The 21,808-nt window shown below is 44.8% G+C and overlaps 2 protein-coding genes across 6 annotated transcripts in view; both read left to right on the top strand.

Annotated features, from left to right (window-relative positions):
• Positions 1 to 5,339, top strand: part of NCOA2 (nuclear receptor coactivator 2) — a 188,765-nt gene extending 183,426 nt beyond the window's left edge. For all 5 annotated transcript variants that reach the window (XM_085053012.1, XM_085053010.1, XM_085053013.1 and 2 more), the window contains one exon: positions 1,181 to 5,339. In XM_085053012.1, the coding sequence (XP_084909138.1) occupies positions 1,181 to 1,192 (12 nt within the window). In that variant the 3' untranslated portion in view covers positions 1,193 to 5,339. The remainder of the gene's footprint in view (positions 1 to 1,180) is intronic.
• A 6,506-nt stretch (positions 5,340 to 11,845) lies between these two features.
• PRDM14 (PR/SET domain 14) lies at positions 11,846 to 21,241 on the top strand. The gene is made up of 7 exons (XM_085053008.1): positions 11,846 to 12,500; positions 12,798 to 12,854; positions 12,930 to 13,087; positions 13,270 to 13,540; positions 15,085 to 15,287; positions 16,496 to 16,597; positions 18,684 to 21,241. Exons 1-7 carry the CDS (start codon positions 11,960 to 11,962, stop codon positions 18,909 to 18,911), a joined length of 1,560 nt encoding a protein of 519 aa, XP_084909134.1. The 5' UTR covers positions 11,846 to 11,959; the 3' UTR covers positions 18,912 to 21,241.
• Positions 21,242 to 21,808: the final 567 nt, after the last annotated feature.

Below are 21,808 nucleotides of genomic sequence, written 5' to 3'. Positions count from 1 at the left end.
CCATATTAGTCAGGGCATGAAGGATGTGAGTGTGGTTTGTCCGCTGTGATGAAGGAAGGAGGAGCCAGGATCAGGACTCACTGCTGCCCATGGCTGGTCACCCCCAAAGAGCTCCAGCTGCACCAGCTAAACTGGGACTAGGGGATGTACAAAACCTTGCTTTCCTGTATCTCAGAATGATTCTTGACATTGACTTTATTTGTCAATAAAGATACATTTCTAGGCCTTGTGTGAATGCAGAGGAAGGTGTGGTAAGGTCCAAACCACAGCTTCCAGAATGCACATGGACTGGTGACAAAGCTGCCTGCCCACCAGCCTTGTCCCTGAGCAAACAGGGTCTTCCTCATGCATGGCAGGAAGCTGCAAGCAAAGAGCTGTTCCACTGCCAGAGCCATGGGATATGAGTGAAAAGCAGCCCCATGGGAGGAGGAAAATGGGTTTGGCTGGATTGACTCTCTGGCCTGACTGACCACAGCACCCCATGGGAGCAGGCATTTACAAGGAGAGGAAGAAAGAGAGGCACAGATTGCAGCCACTGGAAGGAATAGTCTTAAAACAACTGTGAAAACCACATCCTGAGGTTTTTTTGAATAAGAAAGAAGATAATCAACTCAGCTGAAACCAGTTTGTACTGTATTTTTGTAAAGACATTGCGGGGTATTAAGTATGAGGTAAAAAAAATCTCTAGGGATCAGTAGTTGAAGCTGGTTTAACTTCTTTATTCCATTTTTCATTATGAGTCTTGGAAGGGAAAGTGAGCCAGCACAGTTGTTTGCTTTGATGGTGATGCAGCAGAAAGATATTTTTGCACATATTCTCATAATGAGACTTCTCTTAAACCCTATTGCCATGCCTTTAGCAGGAGTTTACAAGAGGCGGATGATCCTGAGTTGTTATAACATCCAGGATAATTGTAAGGAATTAACGACCTAAGCAAAGCAGTGACATGAAACCCCCACTGATATCAAAGGAATGAAATCGCTGGTCAGTTGTATCAGTGTACACAAAGAACAGTTTAGCCTTATAAATTCCAATTAAATATCAGATTTTAAGTATTACACTAATGCATGGTTGACAGTGGATGTTGCACTCCAGCATCCCAGATCTCACTGATGTATCCATCTTCACTATCCCAGCAGGAAGAATTCACTTGTTTTCCCCCATTTCTCTTCTTTTGCAGAAATATTGCTGACCCTGAGGGTGGTTTGGTTGCTCCTTTCTTCAGCTGACTGGGCTTATGGCCCCAAATCTTTACCAGTTTGAAGAGCTGCGTCTGTTTGTCGTGTCCCAGCGGAGCTGCCAGCCCCGGCGGCTGCTGCTGCCGACAGGACTCAGCCCTGCCTTCCCGACGGGAGCCGGGCGGCCGTTGCCGAAGAGCAGCCTCTTCTTTGACAGTCTGAAGCTAGCGTACAGACATTGCTCAGTCTGTTCACTGCATTCACCTTAGTGCAACTTAGATCTCTCCTGCAAAGTAAATGTTGACAGGCAATTTTCATAAACCATGTCAGATTGAATGTATTTAAATGTATGTATTTAAGGAAAAACAACCATGCTCTCGTTCTGTTTCTGTTTAGTTCTAGACCTTGGGGTTTTTTTGCTTTGTTTTCCCTGGCTTACTCAGTCTGGTGCAAAGGATTCAGTTCTGTCTGAAAACTGGTGTTTTAGACTAAGGCCTGCATTTTGGGGCGGAGAGGAGGCATGGAGGAGGGCATAGAAGCAACGTCTGGTACATATAGAGACCTCCACCAAGCACGTTCCACTGACAGCAAGTCAGAGAAGATCAACTGATGCAGAAAACTATACAGACCAATTTTGAATGGGGTTAAAGTTGTAAAACAGATGAAAATTACCCTGTGAGAGGGCTGTTTATAAGGGGTGATTTGGTTGGGTTTTGTGGTAGTGTTTATGATGCAAGTCATGAATCCAAACATACAAGTTGGTTACATTCTCATTTGATTAAATTCCTAACAATCAGCAAATCCTGGTTTTTTTAGCCTGGCTCTCCTGACCTCTGTCATCTTCCTCTTTCTAATAGAATTAAAAACAGGTTACTCCATTATTTCCTTAGATGTGTTTCCAGCAATCTGGACAGCCAGTTACTGGATGCTGAACAGCAAAGTTCGATGGTAATGCATGTACTGATTATGGTAGTGGCAGAATTGGTGCATAATATCAAAGATACCTGCTTTAAAGCATGTTAATTTCTGGTTCCCATTCCCTTAGCTGGGAAAATAACAATTCCTGTAATACCTATAGCAGATATCACTACAGACTTCACCACTATCGTGTTTCCAATTATTTTAAAGCAGTGTGGACTACAAGGATGTTTTGTAAGGTACATAAAATCCAGTTTATATGTAAACAAGCAATAATTTAAGTTGAAAACTTAAGTGTTTTACTTGTATAATTTTTGTGAGATATACATGTTGTGAAGTTGATTCCAAATGAGGTACTTCAGTATTAAATTAGATATCTTCTTAGCCGTGTGTGTCTCCTGGAAAAGTGTTTTGTAAAGGATCACAATGCCTTGATTAGACCTAATTTGTAGGCTTGAGACTTCTCATTTTCTAAGCCTTGTGATTCTGCTCATAATATCATTTAACTAACCTATATTATATGCAGCCACTGTAGGAACCAGTTCTTGATTTTTGTATATTTATATCCTTTCGTAACAAATCTTAGAAAAAACTGTTACTAAGCAGGCCACTGTTAAGGCATGTTGGTTTTTTCTTGCCCACTGTGGTTTGAATAATCTTTTACTATACTGACATCAGTTTCTGAGGACTTGGAATATTAAGAAATTGATGAATTTGACCTCTGTTTTCTTTCTGCTGACTCCTAATTGTTTGGGAATGGTACTCCCTAATTTAGTGCTCTCACTGAGGCTCTCCAAACTGCGAGCCCGCTCGCTGCTCCTCCATCTTCCCCTGTGGAGGGCTGGAGAGGAGAATTGGAGGCACAAAAGGTAAAAATCATGGGTTGAGATAATAACAATTTACTGGAAACAGCAATGAGATAAGAAAACAGTAACAGCTACAATACTAGTGACAGAGGGTACAAGAAAGAGGCAGAGGAATCACGGAAACCCACGACAATATACCATGCCCGACGCTCCCTCGGCCACGCTGTGCAGATCCAGAAGAGAGCCCTTCCCCTGGGAAGAGACTCCCTTCCCCCGCCCCCGGCAATGATGTGAGGTGGTGTAGAATAACCTCTGGGTCCTAGCCATGCCTCCCCCTGGCTACTGCAAAGTTAACCCTATCCTGGCCGGAACCAGGACACTAATCCACAGACTTTCTAAACTGAACATAAATTTTTTGATGTAATGTAAAATGCAATGCATTTTATAATATCTCATCAGCCCTGCCTTTTGGGATTGAAAGGTTTGTCCTGTTGTCATTTAATTTGTTTTGGTATTCAGGTGGGAGTTTGAATAAAATAGTGGCTATTCTATGTTAAGGCTGAGGAAAATATGATAAAGGCTGTTTCTGTGTTTGTCCCTAAGGAGAACAGTGCCACCATTCTGGAGAAGCAACACATTTTCAGCTGTCACCGTTCTGTTGCCAAACTCAAACAGAATATTTAGTCAGCTGAACCATTCTTTGACCTACTGATGGGAAACAAAAGTAGCCATCAGCCCTGACCTCCACAGCTTCATTACTGCAACATTGGTGTTGAACTTGCAATATATATCTGACAAAAAATTACATATATAAGAAATGTAGAAATTTGAAGAAATCAATTTCATGCACCACAAAGTGTATATTAGTTTTAAAATAATTTTGTTACTATTCCATTCTTTTTCTGTTCTTAATGTAACCTCTGCAGCTAGATTATTCTTTTTCACAGTGGAAAAAAACAGTTTAAATTTGTCCCATTTCACAACAGACCTGCAAACCCTTATCTGTAGTGATTATGATACTTCATCATCCATTGCCATTTTGAAAGAAAGGAGATTGTACCTATCACTTTGGCTCCGTTTGGGTTCATTGTGACTTTTGTCGTCTTCTAAATAATGAAAGAGAAAAGCGACTGAAGGAATCTGATCATATTGATCACTATAGAAACAAAAAAGCCAAATCAATTCCCTTCATTATCAGTATTTTTCATCCTGTATACAGTAAATTTGTCGGAGAAAGTACTTGGATTTTGTTTAACAGAACAATTAATCAGTGTTCTATTTACATTATTAAATGTGAAAGGCGCATAATGTGAAAAATAAGCATATATACATGGTCGTACGACCTGTTTAAGTGTTCATGTAATGTGGTGAGTTTAAAAAGTGAAGTGAGCTGTTTTGCTACAAGGAGTTAATTTGTATTCAATCCTTAAAATATTGTCCCACACCGGTATCCCTTTGGGCCTGTATTAATTAAAAGCAATGTTTTTGCAGTTTATACAATACATTTTTTAATCTTTGTTTAAAAGCGGAATTCATATGGGCTTAACAGATGAAATGGGTGGCACAGCTCCACTTGCAGAACCCAAAGATACACAATCAGTTTTGAAATGCAACTTAAGCCATTAATTGTTGGTGTGAATTTAAAAGTTTTCTAGTATTTGTATGGTAGTATGCTGCCTAAGAGCAAAAGCATTCTCTGCACAAAAGAAAATTTACTGTAGTGGCTTTGATTTTAATTAGAATTTTCTCCCTGGTGTTTCTTTGTAGACTAAAACAAAATCTTTTAAGTTTCTTACTACAGGTAAAAGCTATGTGCAAGAACCTCAAAATGCTAAAATCTAGCATAATGCCTTAGATCTGTTTTTAAGTCTTGTATATTCCTACATAGCTGTCTGATGTATTATATTTGTATAGTGAATTGTGTACAATTTTGGAATAAGTGCATCATCACTTAATCTTTATGTTGTTCAATAGAGATGATGGACACATTTCTTCAAACATTTACTGTCATTTAATTTTTTTTTCCCTTTATGTCATTTGTGGGTTTTATTTGTACAGTTCATCATGAAGTTGCATCTGAGATGTGTGTATATGAAAAGATTATACAAGGGTAAAATTAAGCAATATATAAACTATGGTTCTTCAGGAGAAAGCTTACAGTGTTTCAGGTTGTGATTTATTTTCAAAACGGAGTTGACTCTGAACATCACTTTGTTCACCTGCATTGATGTTTGTATTTCTAGTGTTAGCAGTTTATGCAAAGGTAGATATATTCAGAGAAATTTTAAATACATTTATGCAAGTTAATATTGCTTTGCTGATGCTATTTGCTTATTTGATGTTAAATAATGCTATTGTAAATAAAGAATTCTGTTGTTATTGCATCATTTAATAAATTTTAATGCCTTCGGGTTTTACATGGCTTTAGAGATTTCAACATGTTTCTGTTGTGTCTTCATTTGTTCACAGAAGGGTATATGATGTAGCACTAAAGCACTGGAGGGTAGATGGATTGTTAGGTTTTAAAAAGGCAGCAGGCATTGGTGATTAATTTCTATTCCAGCTAGTTGTTACTTGCAAGTCCTTTCATCTTTTTAGTGCTGTATTAACTGAAAATGTTTTATCTTGTGGCTTAATAGGAGAACAGTTCATTATGAGTACTTATATCAGTCAGGATAAAATGGACATATTTCATGTCAGTGTCAGGAGAGGCAGACCTTAAATGTGGAGCTGAGTAGAGTTGCAGGCTTGTTCTCCCTATCCCAAATAGTGGATTTAAGACCGTTGAAAAGGTTAGATTGGTCAATTAAAAAAAATAAATAAAAGGAGCTACAAGAATGCTTGTAGCATTCAAGAATGTACAATGTACAAGAATGTTCTTATGTTGTCTCTAGGAAATGGATGAGGCAGAAAAACTAATTATATTAAAAATTTTAAAAATTTGTTATTTTAAAGACCTTCAAATACTGGTAACCTTTCACCATTCCTACTAAAACAAGGCTTATCCTGCAGTTCTCTAGCCCTCAGCAAAATGGTGATGATATGAGGAAAATAATGCCGCATTAAGGAAAACAAGGAAGGAAGTTTCTTCCCAATGTGGAGTCAGAAGCAAGTAGAGAAAACATCCATGTAGTAAGAGGCAAAATGTTTCCAATGGTAACCTTGCCTTTAGACATTCTTACAGTTTATCAATATTAAAAAGAAGATAGAACAGTTTTAGCTAAGGCTCCTGGCATCAAAATATGATGAGCTAACGATGACATGTGATGTAATTGACTTTATGAAAGAGAAGTGCTGCCTTCTGCTTTCTAGATCAGGTTTTGCTGACAGAGACCAGTGCATGTGACATATGGACAAGTTCTTCTAACCTGATGTCATGACCAAACAAAAAGTAACTCTGCCTTTCAAAGGTCCTGCTCATGGTAAACTCTACAGGGAGTCTTGCGGACTAGACTTTTCACAGGGATAGAACATGGATGCTTGGATGTTATGAATTATTCGCCAGCTTGCTGCTCACCACTTGCAATTCTATAGGTGGTGTTCCAGTATAAAGGGAGGGCTGTGTGTCAGATGTGGTTGGGCTCAGGCTATGGCAAGGGCAGAGAGCAGGCTGTGCTATGTGCTTTCTGCCTTGGTTGTTGGTATGTGAAGCGTGGAGGTAGAGATGCCAAGTACAGCCCGAGTGGGCCTCTTGACCAAACTCAAATCCTGTCTCCTGAAACAGTGATCACAGTGAAACCTTCCTGATGCATTAGTTCTTCTCCTGAAGATAGCAGGACTCAGAGAAACCTTGAGTGATTCTATTGGCCTTGTGCATGTAGTGGATTTGTATAACTTGTGTCACCTCACATTTTTGAAATCCCCTGCTGGCACTTCAGCTGAATTCCACCTTTTAGTACAGGTCAGTCCAGAGTCACACTAAGAGTTCCTACTCTTGAGTCAGCTAAAAGAAGGAAGAATGGTCACAAATTCATGAAGTCCTTAGGAGAGGTAGGTCAGGAAAGGTCCAAGTTGGAATTACAGTGTGAATTAACCTGTAAGAATGGTGCTCCTTCAGAGCTGGGCATTGAGGTCTTTGCACTTCAGGTTCTTGGAACATCTGTCAACAGCAGAAGAAACTATGCCAGCAGTTAAAGACTCAGGTGGTGTGATGGACCCCATTTACACTTCTCTGACTAAGGTTCCATTCTGAGCTCTCTTTGTAACTGCTGCTAATGACTCCAGTTGTTGAGACCAGGAGGGATCCCTTGAATATCTCGTTTCTTCTCTTCAGTCTCTCGTTCTGGATACTTACCTTGGGGACGAAATAAAACTCATTTGATTGCATTACAGGGTTTAAGCTTAAGGAGCATCTTTGAGTCCAGAGGACCTAAGATATCCCAGTTTCAGTATGCTGTGTTTTTCAGTTGGTATGAGGAGGCCACCAAAAGAAAAACAGAATCCCAAATCAGAAGTTTGAGAGACCCTCAGGAGGGGGAAAAAAATTAAGGTCAAGTAGATGTGTTTTCTACACTAAAGGGCGTGCTTTCACCAGTGAGCATAGAGCTCTACCAGTTAGAGAAGAGGTGGAAACTTACCTGTGTTTATGTCTTATATGGTCACCACGAGTGGTGATGTTGAGGGCAGCCCCTTGTTGATGGCAGTCTGTGTGACTGAATGTGCCAGTGTCCTCTGTGTGTGCATCCTGTGTCTGTGTCTCTGGCAGTTGTGCTCAGCTTCACTGCTGCTGAATCTGCAAACCATGGCTGCTGTCATTAGACAAATGTGCACATCCTTCCTGTGCACAAGGGAGGGTGGGCAGGAAAACCCAGTCAGCCAGTGGGATTTTCAGGAGTGCAAGAGGTCAGTGTGTCCAAGGATGCCTGGATAACTCCCTGCTCTGATGGGACGAGTGTTTTGTTACTTCTTCACCCCTGAGGAGCTGGAATCCTTCTGTAGGTCATTAAAAGGTTCTGGCTTTAAGAACAACTGCAATTTGGGCACAGGGCAGAGGCTAAGTGACAGTTTGAATGCCATCTGCTGTGATGTTTCCCTCACCTTCTCTGAAGTTAGGAGCTAAAGGCAGAAACACTCCATGATGAAGGGGGGCTCTGTGCAGGGGAAGGAGCAGAGAGAGCATTCAGACTCTCCTTCCGCCAGACAGCCAGAGGTAAAGCTCATTCAAACAGCAGCAGGAACTTTGCTTTGAATGTTTCAGTTTATGCTTAATATGCTCTAAATTAACTACTCAGCTGCCACTCACTGAGACTTCATTTAAGAATGAAGAAGGTAGCAAAGACTGGGGAAACTGAGATACTGCCCAGTCCTATACAGCTGCTGGAGAGGTGAAGCTGCTCCAACTTCTGCGATGTGCCCAGGAATTTCTCCCTAGGAGATGTTCCTGAAAAGACAGTGGAGGAAACATAGGAAAACTCTCCTATTCCTGGAAAAATGTTTCTCCCCATTCAAGTTTCAAGCTATACTTCACTTTATCACTTCATACTACAACTACTCAGTGAGCCTGACTGGGGTAACTTACTCAGCTCCCTGCAAACTGTCAGCAAAGTGTCTTTGAAAGACAAGAACAACAGATATTCCTGCCCTTACTTGTGTGTCCACTCAGTGGCCCACTCCAACAAAGGAAGGAGGATGACAGGATTGATTTGATCCAAATTTTAGACTGGCTTCCCCAATTTTTCTTGTGTGTGTATTTTTCATGTAATTGTCTATTCTCAGTGTATTTGGAACGGGTTGAGAGCAATTAATTACTTCTGTGAAGTCACAGAGCTAATGCTAACCATTAAAATGCTGCTGTATCTAAATATACAACTAGTACAGGAAAAGGAAAGTTGAAGCACCTTAATTTGTTTCCCCCTTTTTTTAATAGCCCACCAGCAGAGTCAGTTGCTTTTCTGCTACCTATCCTCTTCTATAGCCACATCAATAAACTGTTTCTGCTCTGACTTCATCTAAATTGCAATTCAGCTTATTTCCGTGACAGCATCTGTGCCATTGCTGGGATTCCCACATCCAGGCTGCAGCTGGGTATCAGTGTAGTGCTGGGAGCAAAAGGAGCTCACACGTGGAAAGGTGGGCATCAGGCAGTGCTGTGGCACTGTGGTCTTTGGGGGATCTTGAGGATGCTCATAGGTGTAACTTGTGTGTTTGGGAATGTGTAGGAGGCAGACTGCTTTAAACCTGGAGTAAGGGAGATGTAGAGTGGGTGTAAGATTGATGAAGAACTTGCGTCCAAACTGCAAGGCCACTGAATGCTATGCAAGCAGCCTGCAGGGATTCCCTTGGTGCTTGTCTTTAATATGCATCCCCATGTCACTGCAAAGAGGGAATACACTCTAAAATCCTGCAGCAGGGAAGGGAGGCTAGTCGACTTCTCTGATTACTTTGTAATGAGATGTAAAATCAGGGAAGGGAGGCCCTCTGGGCTGGGGCTGTCCACAGGACTGACCAGACTGCTGGGGAGCCTCTGCACGGCTGCGCTTCTGCTTCCCCCACATCTCTCTCAGAGGTCATGACTTTTTTAATGCAGTAAATGCCTTTAACCTTTTAGAGGATGTTAAAACGTCTAAAGATTTATCTGCAATATATTGGCAAGGGTGCCTCTAGCCCTTTTCGTATGCTGGGCTCTGTGTCATTAGGCTTCTAGAAAAAGGAAACTTTTTTGTTTCTGGTTGTGTCTACAATTTAATAATGATGAGAATTTTTAGAATTCATGTTGTACATATTTGACTTCATTTCTCCTGAACCTCTAATGTGAGATGTCTCCTCCCCTAGTCCTCTCCCTCTTTGTTTGCTGTGATACCTGGACACAGCATGGTCAAAAGAGTCCAGATTATCTGGCAACATTTAAATTCTAAATATAAATCAAGCTTTTCTGTGCAATCAGAGCTCAAAGACTTGTTCATGTAAATAAGATTAATGCCGGTACTAGTTTTATGCTGCTGTTGCATCAATAAAATCGTGTTGAAATGCCTGGCTGAAACTGTTTCCTAAAGCACTACAGCATCAATTCTGTTTTACAAATAACAGAAGTTTGGAACAATGAAGAGAAAATTAGGGGGAAAAATTTAAACTAAAAAGTCAAGCCATTTAAGCTAAGGGACTAGCTCAAATAAGTTTTAGAAGGCTGCATTCCTACCTTCTCCCTTAGACTGTTGTGCATATTAGCTTCCCTGGTGTACTCAGTACTTTTGTCTTGCAGAGGTTGGGATGGAGAATGAGGTTGTAGGTAGGAGAATTAGCTCAATACATTTAATGCAAAGTACAGTTCCTGCTCCACTTGGGGGATAGGGATATGTTGGACTGGCTATGGAAGGGATTTTTGGAGCTGAAGGAGGCTGGATCAGTTCTTTGTCTCCATAGGGTCGTGTGCTTGTGTTTTCTGTCTTAGTGTTTGTGTCCTGAGTGAAAAAATAAAGTGAGATTACAAATCAAAGCTTGTGGTAAGTAGGAATTGCAGTGCCCGAGGGAGGGAGTGTGGGCTGAACAGCCTCATTCCCCCAGGGCAGCCTGTGATTCTTTCTCTGACTCTCTATTTCAGAGCACTTTACTCAGGCCAGATAGGAAATAAGGATTGAAAGTGTGGCTTCACCTCTGGTCAAGTGCAGGCAATAACTGTGTCTGCAGCCGAGGTTTCTCTGGCTGGGGCTGCTTCAGGTGCTTCCTAATGCATCCCTTCTTTGGGACGAAGACCATATTTTACAGAGGATCACATGCAGCTAGGCTAATTAATTTTTATAGCACACTAAATATAACAACTGAAATAGCATCTAAAACTCCAGGAACCAAGTCTGTCTGTGTTCCCCACTCCAGCTGTGTCTGTGTGCAGTTTGGCTCATGCTATCCTGTGCCCCAGGAAGCCCAATGCTGCCTATCTTTGAGAGAGACCCATGGATGCAAGTCCCCAAGCTCCCTACAGTGCAGCAGAGCCCATCCTGTCCCTTCCCTCCATTCCTGCATGTGCAATGTCACCCAGGCTGGAATGAGCTGCTCAAGAGGGAGCTCTGCAGTTACCCATCCTGTATGGGGTTTTGTCTTGGGCTAAAGATTTCTCCATCTCCCTGCACCAGCAGGGATGACATCCTGCAAAGTGAACACTTGGACCCCTGGAATCCTGCAGACCCTTCCAAGTCCCCTTTTAATTGCAATTGTGCCATATAGCCACCTGGAAGAAAGGCAGGAGAAAGTATAAAAGCAATAAAAGCCCGGTATGAAACCATGGACAAGGGGATCAGCCAGCACCTCTGCAGGAGGCAAGGGCTAGGTGTCTTCCTCTGGTGCCATCCTGGGCAGGTCCTGGCATAGGCCTGGTCATGGAGCCATTGAAAACCTCAGCAGGAGCCCACTGTTCTGCTAAGCACCTGACAGGAATCCCCAGGCTAGACTAAAAAAAAAAAAAGCGCCTCAGCAGTGCCCGTGAAATCTGCAGTGACTGACAGCGTGCTGCTCCTGCATGTTCAGGTCGTTGGAGTTTCAGAGGTGCTTTCTGCCTTTCCATATTCAAGCCACACTCCTGCAAGCCCCGAAGACACGGTGTTGTTGCCGTGTGTCCTGCCCCACAGAACCCTCACGTCCAGCAGCAGTGGGGAGCAGCCTCCCGCATCCCTCCCGACCCCCAGCTTTGAGGAGAGAGGCAGAGCCCACCGGACTGCAGCCAGACCCCCCCCGCCGGGGCCAGGAGATGCGAGGGCAGAGCCGGCGGTAGGGAAGGTGGGTCCGGAGGCTGGACCACCCCCCTCCCCTACCCCGGCCGCTCCGTGAGCAGCCGTGGCTCCGCCCCGAGGTAGGGGCGCCTGTCGGGACAACGCCCTCCCGCCCCCGGGGCTGTGCGACCCCCAGGGCGGGCCGCTGCCGCCCGTGCCCAGCTTCCCCGCCCCGCTGCCCGGGCCCATATAGCGGCGGGGGGCGGGCAGGGGCTGGCCTGCTCTGCTAGCCCCGACGGCACAGGGCAGCGAGCGCCGCGCCTCCGTCCCGCCCCCGCCCGCAGCGGGACCCCGCGCCGGCAGCACCCAGGTGTCTGCCACCCCCGCTGCCCGGCACATCCCGCTTTCCCTTCCCGGCATGGCTCTGTCCCTGGCCGGAGAGTCGATCCCCGGAGACGGCGGAGACCCGCTCGGGATGAGCCCCGTCGACCTCGCCTCCTACTACCCCTCTTTCCTCCCTCCCTCCCAGTACTTCGAGACGCCCCCCGACTTCTTCCAGCCCTTGAAACCCCTGGGCGGGCTGGTCTCTTCCTCCCCGCCTCTGCCTCCCTTCACCTTCAGCAGGGTCCCCGCTTTTCTGAGCCAGCCGCCCCCTCTGCCCACCGAGCCCTTCCCCAGCCTTCCCTTGCCCTTCTACCCCAAGCCGCCGGTCCCCTTCCCTCCCAGCGAGGGCTCGGCCCTCGGGACGGGGCCCCCGGTGTCGCTGTCGCCGCCCTACCCGAGCCCCCCGCACAGGGCTGCCCGCAGCCCGGGAGCAGACGGGGCGGCGGGGCAGAGCTACAGGTACCATTTCACCGAGGAGGAGCTCAACACGGTGCTGTACGGAGCACTCCGGAGCAGCCAGCCGACCGGGAACCTCCACGCCATCTCGGGGCTGCGGGTGTCCCCCGCCAGCTCGGGTAAGGGGGTATTCGACGGCGGCGAGAGGGGCACAGGGTGACAGCGGGCGGCAGGTCGCTCCTCGCAGCCAGGTGTGCGGGCGGGTTCGGGAACTGTCCCCAAAGGGGTGCAGGCAGCCAAGCTGGAGTGGCATCGCCGGGGACACGTCGGGCTTTCTTTCCCCGTGGTTTTCTTGCGTTACGAGTCCACACCTGGAAAAAGCCGGAGGGTGATTCGGGCTGCGGCCTCTGTCGGGGAGGTGGGACCCGCTCCTGCAGGGCCGGTGCCGTGCTGAAGAAGGGATTTCTCTCCTGCAGGCGCTGCGGACTCCTCCGCCCCGCTGCTCGACCGGGACTCGCTGCAGCTACCCGAAGGTAGGGAGGGCCCTGGTCCGCACCGCACCCGCGCTGCGCCCGCCCGCGCCGCGCTGAGCCCCCTGTCACCCGCAGGGCTCTCCGTGCTGCGGGTGGCCTACGGGGACGTGTCTCAGCTCGGCGTCTTCTGTACGGACTCCATCCCGAAAGGAGTCCGCTTCGGCCCTTTCCAAGGCAAAGTGGTCAACACCAGCGAGATCAAGACTTACGACGACAACTCGCTGATGTGGGAGGTAGCGGAGGCACCGTCGGGCTCAGCCCGCACCCGCAGCGCGGGGCCGCGGCGAGGCTTTCGGCAGCCCCTCTACTGTAGCCTGCAAGAGGGGCACGGCCCACTGTGGGTGGTGGGACTGGTGCGAGCGGGACGGGTGCGGGAGGATCGGTCAAACTTGATCTTGTTTTCTCTGCTCTCCAGATCTTTGAATACGGTGGCCTGAGCCACTTCATAGACGGGAAGGGCGCCGCTGGCAATTGGATGTCCCTGGTGAACTGTGCCAGGTTCCCCGAGGAGCAGAATTTGACGGCTATCCAGTGCCAGGGACAAATTTTCTACGAGACCTGCAAGGAAATCTTCCCGAATCAGGAGCTGCTGGTGTGGTACGGCGATTGCTACGTGCAATTCCTGGGCATCCCCATCAGCTTGAAGGGCATGGCGGAGGGGAAGAAACCCCCGCAGCACCCCGAAGGTGAGCCTGCCAGCACCCGCTTGGGCGACACTGCCCCTGATTCCCACGGACGCGTGCCTGGGTGGGACTAGATTCACACGAAGGGAGGTTAGGAAACACAGGCATCACCTTTTTCTACCTGTGTTCTATTTTAAAGGCTTCCCAGACCGTGCGATGAGGCGGTGGCGGGTGACCGGTCCTGTCGTGGGGACTGTGGCCCCGCAGCCCCGGTACCCCGGCTCTGCCCCTCCCGGGGAGCCGATGCCCGGCCGCGCCTCCCTGCAGCCTCCAGCACCCCGAAGCAGCAGCTTCCCCTCGGCGCCGGGGAGCCCCAGGGCTGCTGGAAGCGCTGAGCAAGAGGCTCCCCTTTCTCCCGCCGGCAGCCCGCTCCGCGGTTCCTCGGGGAGTTAAGAGTTTGGTCTGACGATTGTAAAACATCTGGTGGTCGTGGGCTGAGCTTGCCCCGGCCCCGCAGCGCCCTTGTTCAGGGTCCCGTTTTGAGAGGAGATGGGCTTTTCGGGGTTATTGCAGTTTTGCTCCTGTTTAATTTTACGATTGCACACTTGACTTCGCGATAATTTTCGTGTAATTAAAGCTCTCAGTAAATGAGGCAGGCTGAAGTCGTTCCGAGCCCGTAATGCCGTAACTGTTTGCAAAAGAAATGCCAAATGCACTTACGGGAGATGAGGGAGAGGGGAGGGTAGCTCTGTTTGTAATACAGAGAGTACGATCTTATAAGCAAAACTTATGTATGGAGAAAACAGACTTGTTTCAATGCGGGAAGAGCGGGAAGAGCGGGAAGAGCAGGGAAGGGATGGATCGGCCGGATGCAGCAGGGAGAGAAGCAAATTGGCATGAAAATTTGGCATGGAAAATTTTGTACCTGTTGTCTTGAAGTGTCTCATTCTGAGAGATGCTAAATTGTTCTTTTCATCTTAAGGCTTAAGCTAAAGCTACTTTTATTAAAGACAGAAAAGGATGTGTAAACGTCTGAAAATTTTCCGGTGTTTTTCCTAAATTCAGCGGTTAAGAATGGTTTGAATTCCATTTCGTCACAAAAGAAAGCCAAATAAACGTGTTATTTTGTTCGATATTTGAAAACTATAGAAAAGGTGTGCAAAATTATTTTTCTTGTGGGGATGGTAGGTAAAATTTGCGGACAATTTTTATAAGAAATATCTCGCAATGGTTCCATATGGGGAGAAGCTTTTATGTGGAACTCTGAGTTTGGGGTTTTTTTTTTTCACGTTTGCTTGGTAATTATGGAGATACAAAGATGATATCCTGTTTTTGCTGAAGTTAGTCGCTAAACCGAATACTTTTAGCGGACCGCGGGCTCTAGTTTGTTCGCCTTCGCTAAAAAAGCAAGTGGAGCACTGCGAACGCTTAGGAGACACGGCACGTGTTATGTTAATGGTATTGCCAGCATCCGTTTACACTTGCTGCCCTCTCGGAGACTTAAAATTCCCCGTTGGGGTCCCAGGTCTGACAAGGATGCAGATTTGAACTGCATCCCTTTTGCCGTGGTGTAACGGAGAGGTGGCACTTTCCCTTCTGCCGTACAGAAGCCGGGGAGAGCTTCAAGTGTGAGCGCTGTGGCAAAGTTTTTGCCTACAAATACTACCGGGACAAACACCTCAAGTACACCCGCTGCGTGGACCAGGGGGACCGCAAATTTCCTTGTCACCTTTGTGACCGATCCTTTGAAAAAAGAGACAGGCTGAGGATCCATATTCTCCACGTTCACGAAAAGCACAGACCTCACAAGGTGAGCCTGCTCCCGGGTCTTTTCTCAGGCACTGGCTCTTCTGGGGGAACTTAATAAATAAATAAGACTTTTTCTCTTTTTTATTTTTTTTTTCTTTTTTGTCAAGATTAGATGCTGATGTACTCTCTCCTCCAGTTTCCCTGTGCAGGAATAGTTTGTCATGTGCAGCAAAGCTTAGTTAAAGAACTTTATGGATTTAGATTGGGAAAATAAACCCCACAGTCTCAGTGAGAGTTTAAAATGAATATTCTCTTGGGTTTTTTGGATGTTTGCATATCAGTGCATATCCTTTTCTTACACAGTGTGAAGGGTTAACTTGTGTTTGAAGGTGCTTTGATTGCTCAGGATCAGGAGAGAGATGTCTCATGTCTGTTTCCCACAGCCCACCCTTTGCAGCTGTATCTGCGTCTGTTTCACCAAACAGGACTTCAAAGTTTTGCATTCGATGTGAAGCAGATTTTCAATTGATGAAAGCAAATCTTTGAGATACTTTGCTCATCTCCACCAAACAGCTTGCTTCTAGTAGCACTGGGAATGGAAAATCAGACTTTTTCTAAAGGCTTGGGAGGGACGAGTTCCAGTGCTTGAACTGGCACAGTTAAATCAGTCTTCAAAATTCTCCAAATACTTATATTATAGAACATCTTAAAATGTGATTTTTTTTTAGAAAAATATTTATTAACTAAAATGGTATTATTATAATATCAGAATATCTGCATAGAATTAGTAACAGATAAAAAATTCTATTAAATATGAGGTATAAAATACTATGTAATCTTTTTCCTTTTCTCTTGCCTTGGTCGATTTAAGATTATTTTATTCTTTAGGAAGTTTCTATTATAGGAAAAAAAATAACAAGTTTAGTTTATATTTTTTTACTGTTTTTACAGAAATTTTCATATCTTTTTAATGCTGAAAATCAATATTGTCGTGAAGAATAGCAATTTTATTGAAATAATTTTAATACAAATTATTTGAAATTTTGCATGATTTTCATATATATACATATATATGTAAATTTATTCTTAAAAACAAACTAAACTTCTGGGTATTTCAAATTGTTGCCGTTAAACATGAATACATCAATATATGTGTATATATAGATATATGTAAGAAAATACATGCACACATCACCCATATACTTAATTTTTCTTTTTAATGATGCTGTTACATGCTTCCTTTTAACTTTATTCCTTTTTTTCCCCCAGTGCTCTGTGTGTGGGAAGAGCTTTTCTCAGTCGTCCAGCCTGAACAAACACATGCGGGTTCACTCTGGGGAGCGTCCCTACAAATGTGTCTACTGCAACAAGGTAAGGCAAAGCCCTGCCCCATCCCTCCCTCTCTCTTCTGCTGGGCTTTTCCTCTCTGTTTTCTTTCAATAAAATGTTTTGTATTTAAGTGGTAACCAGAGAAGTGGGTGTATATTCTGGGCAGTTGTGAGGTAAAGTGACAGGGCTGGATGAGACTGAAGAAACAGGGTCTGGTCTCCATTTGACATGGAATTTTTGATTTGTCTCAGCTCAGCCATCTGCTGTAGAAATGAGGTCTAGGGAAGCTTGAGAGCATTTCAAATGAGAGCATCCAAGGCATGCAGTTAGGTCCAATATTCCACTTTTTCATCAGATAGGTAATTTTTGGTGCTATTGACACTGCTTCTGGATTGTAATACAGAATTGGTCTATAAACTGAATCTGTACAAAAGGAATTTGTGTATGCTTACCTTGAAGTTTCAGGGCTGTAAATGGGCAGCTGGGCATGGAGGTTTCACTTAAAAAAGAACATGAACAGAACCCTTACAGCACTGATCAGAAATGTGCTCCACTGTTACTGCCCATCGCAGCAGGGATGATTCAGGTGAGCTCTCTCTGTGAAACCACTGACAGCTCTCCCGGCAGACAGCATGTGGATTCATCCAGCAGGCTTCTGCTGGATGAATATTGGTAGGGCTCCAGGTGCCATGAGGTGTCCATGCAATGCAGAAGCCCCATCAGCAGTGGTAAACCTGCTCATGATTTTGTAGGGAGAGAAGTTTTGTTAAAGAATAACTGAACTAACTCTAAGCTGAAGTGTCCTGCAGTAAAGAATCTTAAAAGAAGCTCCTTTTGGCTATTATATTTTCTTGTCTCTCAATGATCATGAACACACCCGTAGGCAGGGTTTAGGATGAAATATCATCCTTTTTCTTCTGATCACAAAAGGAAGTGGCAGAGCTTTATAGGTTGCTCTGTAAAGACATCTCTACGGACACTTGACCAGCCCCCAGCCACTTCTGGTTGGACTTGTGGATTGGATCTGGTTAAGCTATTAGTCCTCAGGCTGCAGGATGCAGCTATCCTGGGATATAGCCATCATTTCTGAGGCTGGAAAACCAGGGTCTGTTTTTAAGAATCCTCACCTGCTCCTCCTGTGCAATCATGATTCCTCTTTTCCTCTTCTTCCTCTGACAGCAGCTTTGTTTTTCCAACTCCTTTGCTGGAAAGCAGTGGTCACTTAATTGGGCAACATTGTGAGATTAAAGGAATAGTGTTAGGTCAACATCACTGTTCTCTCCCTAAAACACATTTTGGCCCCTGATACACACCTCCAAGGAAGTATGTATGGGAGTCTACTATCTGTTTGTACTCTAAGGTTCCTAATGAAAAGGTTCTGAGATGTATTGCTGTTTGCTGTGAAAACTTGCTAGAGAACATTTATTTTGTGTGATCTGCAAATAGTGAAGGGCCTGAAATTGTTTCTCTTTGGAAACGAAAAAATGGGGAAAACACAGGAAACTTCTCAATGTTCCTGTTCAAATTTTGATAAGAGAGTTTTATCCCCAAATGGAGGAGAAGTCTTCATGACTTTGCTACTCAGGTGTGTGTGTTAGTGGTGGGGAACAGGCTGGAAAATCTGCCTGCAGAAAGAGCAGGATATGATGGAGCAGGGAAAATAAACCTGTAAAAGATGTGTGGTGGACTGCATGGATGAATTTTAGCAGCTGAATCCCAAGACAGCCAGAGGGTTTAACTTCGAAAATAAAAATTTAAAGGAAAGCTTGCATTATATTTCCCTAACATAAAGGAGCTGCAAAGCTAATTAGGGCAGTATTGACTTCTTACCTCTGACATATAGAAGATATTTACTGGTGCCTTTGGTCAGAAATCTTTCTCTGAGCTTCATCTATCTCCATGGACTCAGCCACATCCGTATAGCAATAGCTGTTGGCTTCTGATTACTCATTGCTGGGAGTTTTCATCCTTTTTTTCCAGTTCCCTGACGATGTGAGCTGTATCAGGACTTAATTTTTAGGGTAACATGGTTCTGATGGGGTCTGGGTTAGCTGGAGGTGGGGATTACACACGTGAAAGCAAATTCCTTGCAACTCCATCTCCTTCCCCCTGATCCCTGCCCTTTCAGGCGTTCACAGCATCCAGCATCCTGCGCACTCACATCCGCCAGCACTCGGGGGAGAAGCCCTTCAAGTGCAAGCACTGCGGCAAAGCCTTCGCCTCGCACGCTGCCCACGACAGCCACGTGCGGCGCACGCACAGCAAGGACAAGGGCTGCACGTGCTCCGTGTGCGGCCAGCACTTCCCCGAGCAGGAGGATTACAACTTCCACGTGAAGATTCATGCTGCTCATTAGTCAGGAACCCTATGGATGTGCCCTGGGCCAGCTCATGTGTCTTGGTCTGTGTGTACCTGTGTGTGCATGGCTGTGTGCGCGGCGCAGGAGGTGACACCTGCGGTGGCTCTTGGGGTAGGTCCAGTCTCTGGACCCAGGGCATATGAATAAGGACAGGGGACACCCTGATGCCACTCTCCCTTTCTTCCCATTGCCTAATTTCTAAAGGCAGGAGGGCATTCTACCTCCCAAAACCCCTTTGTGCACAAATATCGCTGTGAGGAGTGTTTCTGTGTCTCTAATGCACTGTGTGTCTGTGGCCTGCCTGGTGCAGTCCCTATCAAAGCTGGTGTGAGGGATGTTTTTGTTTTTATTAGGTGCATTTCTCAAAGCTGATTTAACCTGGTCATGCTGTTTGCACTCATGACCAGAGGTATATGGTTTACTTTCCCTTAAACTGTCTTCTAATGATGTTCTAGTTAAATGTGAACTTCCTCAGAGATATACTGACTGCTGAACCAACACCAGAGGTGCTTTCAAATCCTTTATTCAGCTGCTGGGACACTGGGAGCTCCCAGGACTGTGAGACCAACTTTTAGAGGGCGCTGGATGCTGGTTTGCCCTGAGGGAGAGAAGTGGTGTGTGGTAAAATAGATGCAGGCCTGATATGCCAGCTAGCAGAGATAGTGGAGGTTGGCTCTGCCTTCTCAAGAGTTTGGAGTACTAAACATGGTGATAATCCTAAGCATTAGTGAGCTGTTTGGTGGATAATGAGCATTCAAGTGGCCTCACAGAGGTGTTTCATTGTGTACTCACAACAGGCCAGGAGCAGGCAGAATCCCAGCAGTGGGTTCTTTTTTCTGAATTTCACTGAAACTGTCTGGTCCTGGCCAGACAGGTAAATCTTTGTGGTGAACCCTGATATGAAGGGTGGACTCTTCTGCTACCTCCTGGTTTTATATTAGATAACTGCTATAGTGGCACTCCTGTCCTTTGCTCAAAATGTAAGACTTAAAGTATCAAATAGGTGATATCAGGACTCCTCAGCACCAAAAACTCTGCACATGAAATTCCTTCTCCTGACTGCAGGAAAGGCTTTGCTTCTGTGGGAGGACTGGAAGGAGTCATCCTCCATGTCTCACTGACCATGTAAGCAAGCCAGGAGTGATTTGTGCAGGTTTATGTACTTTCAAAATTGCTAAGAATTCTGAATAAAGTGGCATTCCATATCCATGTGAAATCTCACCTAGGTGACTTATCAAAAAGCCTCTGCTGAAGGACCACTAAGTATAGGGAGTGCTGTAATAAGTATAGAAGTTTTTATTGTCACTGAGTGACCACCATGACTGGCAGGAGGCTGTGTGTATGAGAGGGCTCACTGTGTCAGGGGGACTGTCTGCTGCATCCAGGAGGCAAAATGGAAGTCCATTCTGGAGCTTGTTGATGAACAACTGTTTGATACTACTGGGATGATAAAATTCAATTTGAAGTTTCCTAGATAAGTTAAGATTAACAAGAATTTTGCACATAGAATATAAGAAAAAAAGTTTATTTTGTGCCAACTTTGTGTCTTTAAATACAACATAAAAACAAAAAAAAAGTTACCTGTACATGTAATATATTGTGCAAATACTGTATCTGTAAATATATTGATTTGCACTAATTTTTGCAAGTTTTTTTGTACCTTAAGTTGTTCTGCTCTCATTGTTTTCATGGTGAAAATATTTTTAAAATATTTTTTGAACCACTTACTAGTAAGTAAAACATTGAGGCCCAGCACTGGGCAGTCAGAATCTGAAGTAAGCAAGTCCGTTTGTGTTGTATAAATGTACATATAGGTTTTAGGGTAGGAAGGAAAAACATGTTCTGATTTTTTTTTTTTTTGTGCTTATTTTAATACCAAATATTACTATAATACAGCAGGCTGCATTTTGAACATATTAAAGGCTGAATCCCTGACCCCTAAATAGGTAAAATTCACTCCTGAGGAGAAAATCATCACAGTGCTTGTGTGTGCAAGCCATGCTGAAGAACAGGTAGAGGAACTGAATCTTCCAGCTGCCTGATGTTGGGAGATCCTTTTCCCCAAGCATACAAAATCCTGGCCAACAGAAACAAGAATTATGTGTGTGAAGGCTTTGTTAGTTCTGTCTCTTAAATGAATCAGGATTTTGTGAAATCAACTACCAACTAATGAAAAAGAAGTTATGACTAGGAATGGCTTTAAAGTACTGTTAAACGCACGGTTAGCTTCCTATGCAGGTACCTTTTTTCTTCTGAATGAAGGTTGTTTATGATGTATATGGTGCATTTGTAGTGCTCTTGTGTGCATTTCCTTCAAGAAAACCTCAAATGTCTTGTGTTAAAATATTTGCACCTTTCTGCAGTGTTTGATGTGTTGCCTGTAAAAGAGTATGTGAAGGGTTATGCTTGTACTTGTGATTGAAGGTACTGGCTGTCTTGCACATTAAAACTCTATATGTAAATTTTGATGGTAGTTATTGTGCAGAAAACCAGGTTATGAAAAGCCAGTGTCCATAAAGGAGACTGAGGAATTCTGCAAGTTTATTTGAATAAAGGGGGGAGAGTCCACTGAGACAAACCCCTATATGTTTTCGGAAGATGCAGACTCCTTTTATCCTAAACTCAGGCCGCCTGTTGTCCTCTTCCTTTCCCCGTTGACTGAACTACTAGGAAGGTACAGCCTTCCTCAGCTGCCTTGAACATGTCATTTTCCCCCAAAGGTCAGAAGTTAAAATTATGTGGGTTCTACAACAGGCTTTGTGCAGAAGCATTTTTCTATTATCATAAAGTTCAAACTGTAGTCAAACTGTCTAGGTTCTGTAACAAACTTGCAGTTGGAGGTTGGTAGAGTTACTAAGACCCATTTCAAAGACATTAACACCCTTTCTCCTAAA

This window comes from Lichenostomus cassidix, chromosome 2 (genome assembly GCF_008360975.1).
Source record: "Lichenostomus cassidix isolate B80296 chromosome 2, HeHo_3.0, whole genome shotgun sequence".
Lineage (NCBI taxonomy): Eukaryota > Metazoa > Chordata > Aves > Passeriformes > Meliphagidae > Lichenostomus > Lichenostomus cassidix.
The sequence above is the reverse complement of the archived record's forward strand: the minus strand, read 5'-3'. Positions and strand labels throughout refer to the sequence as shown.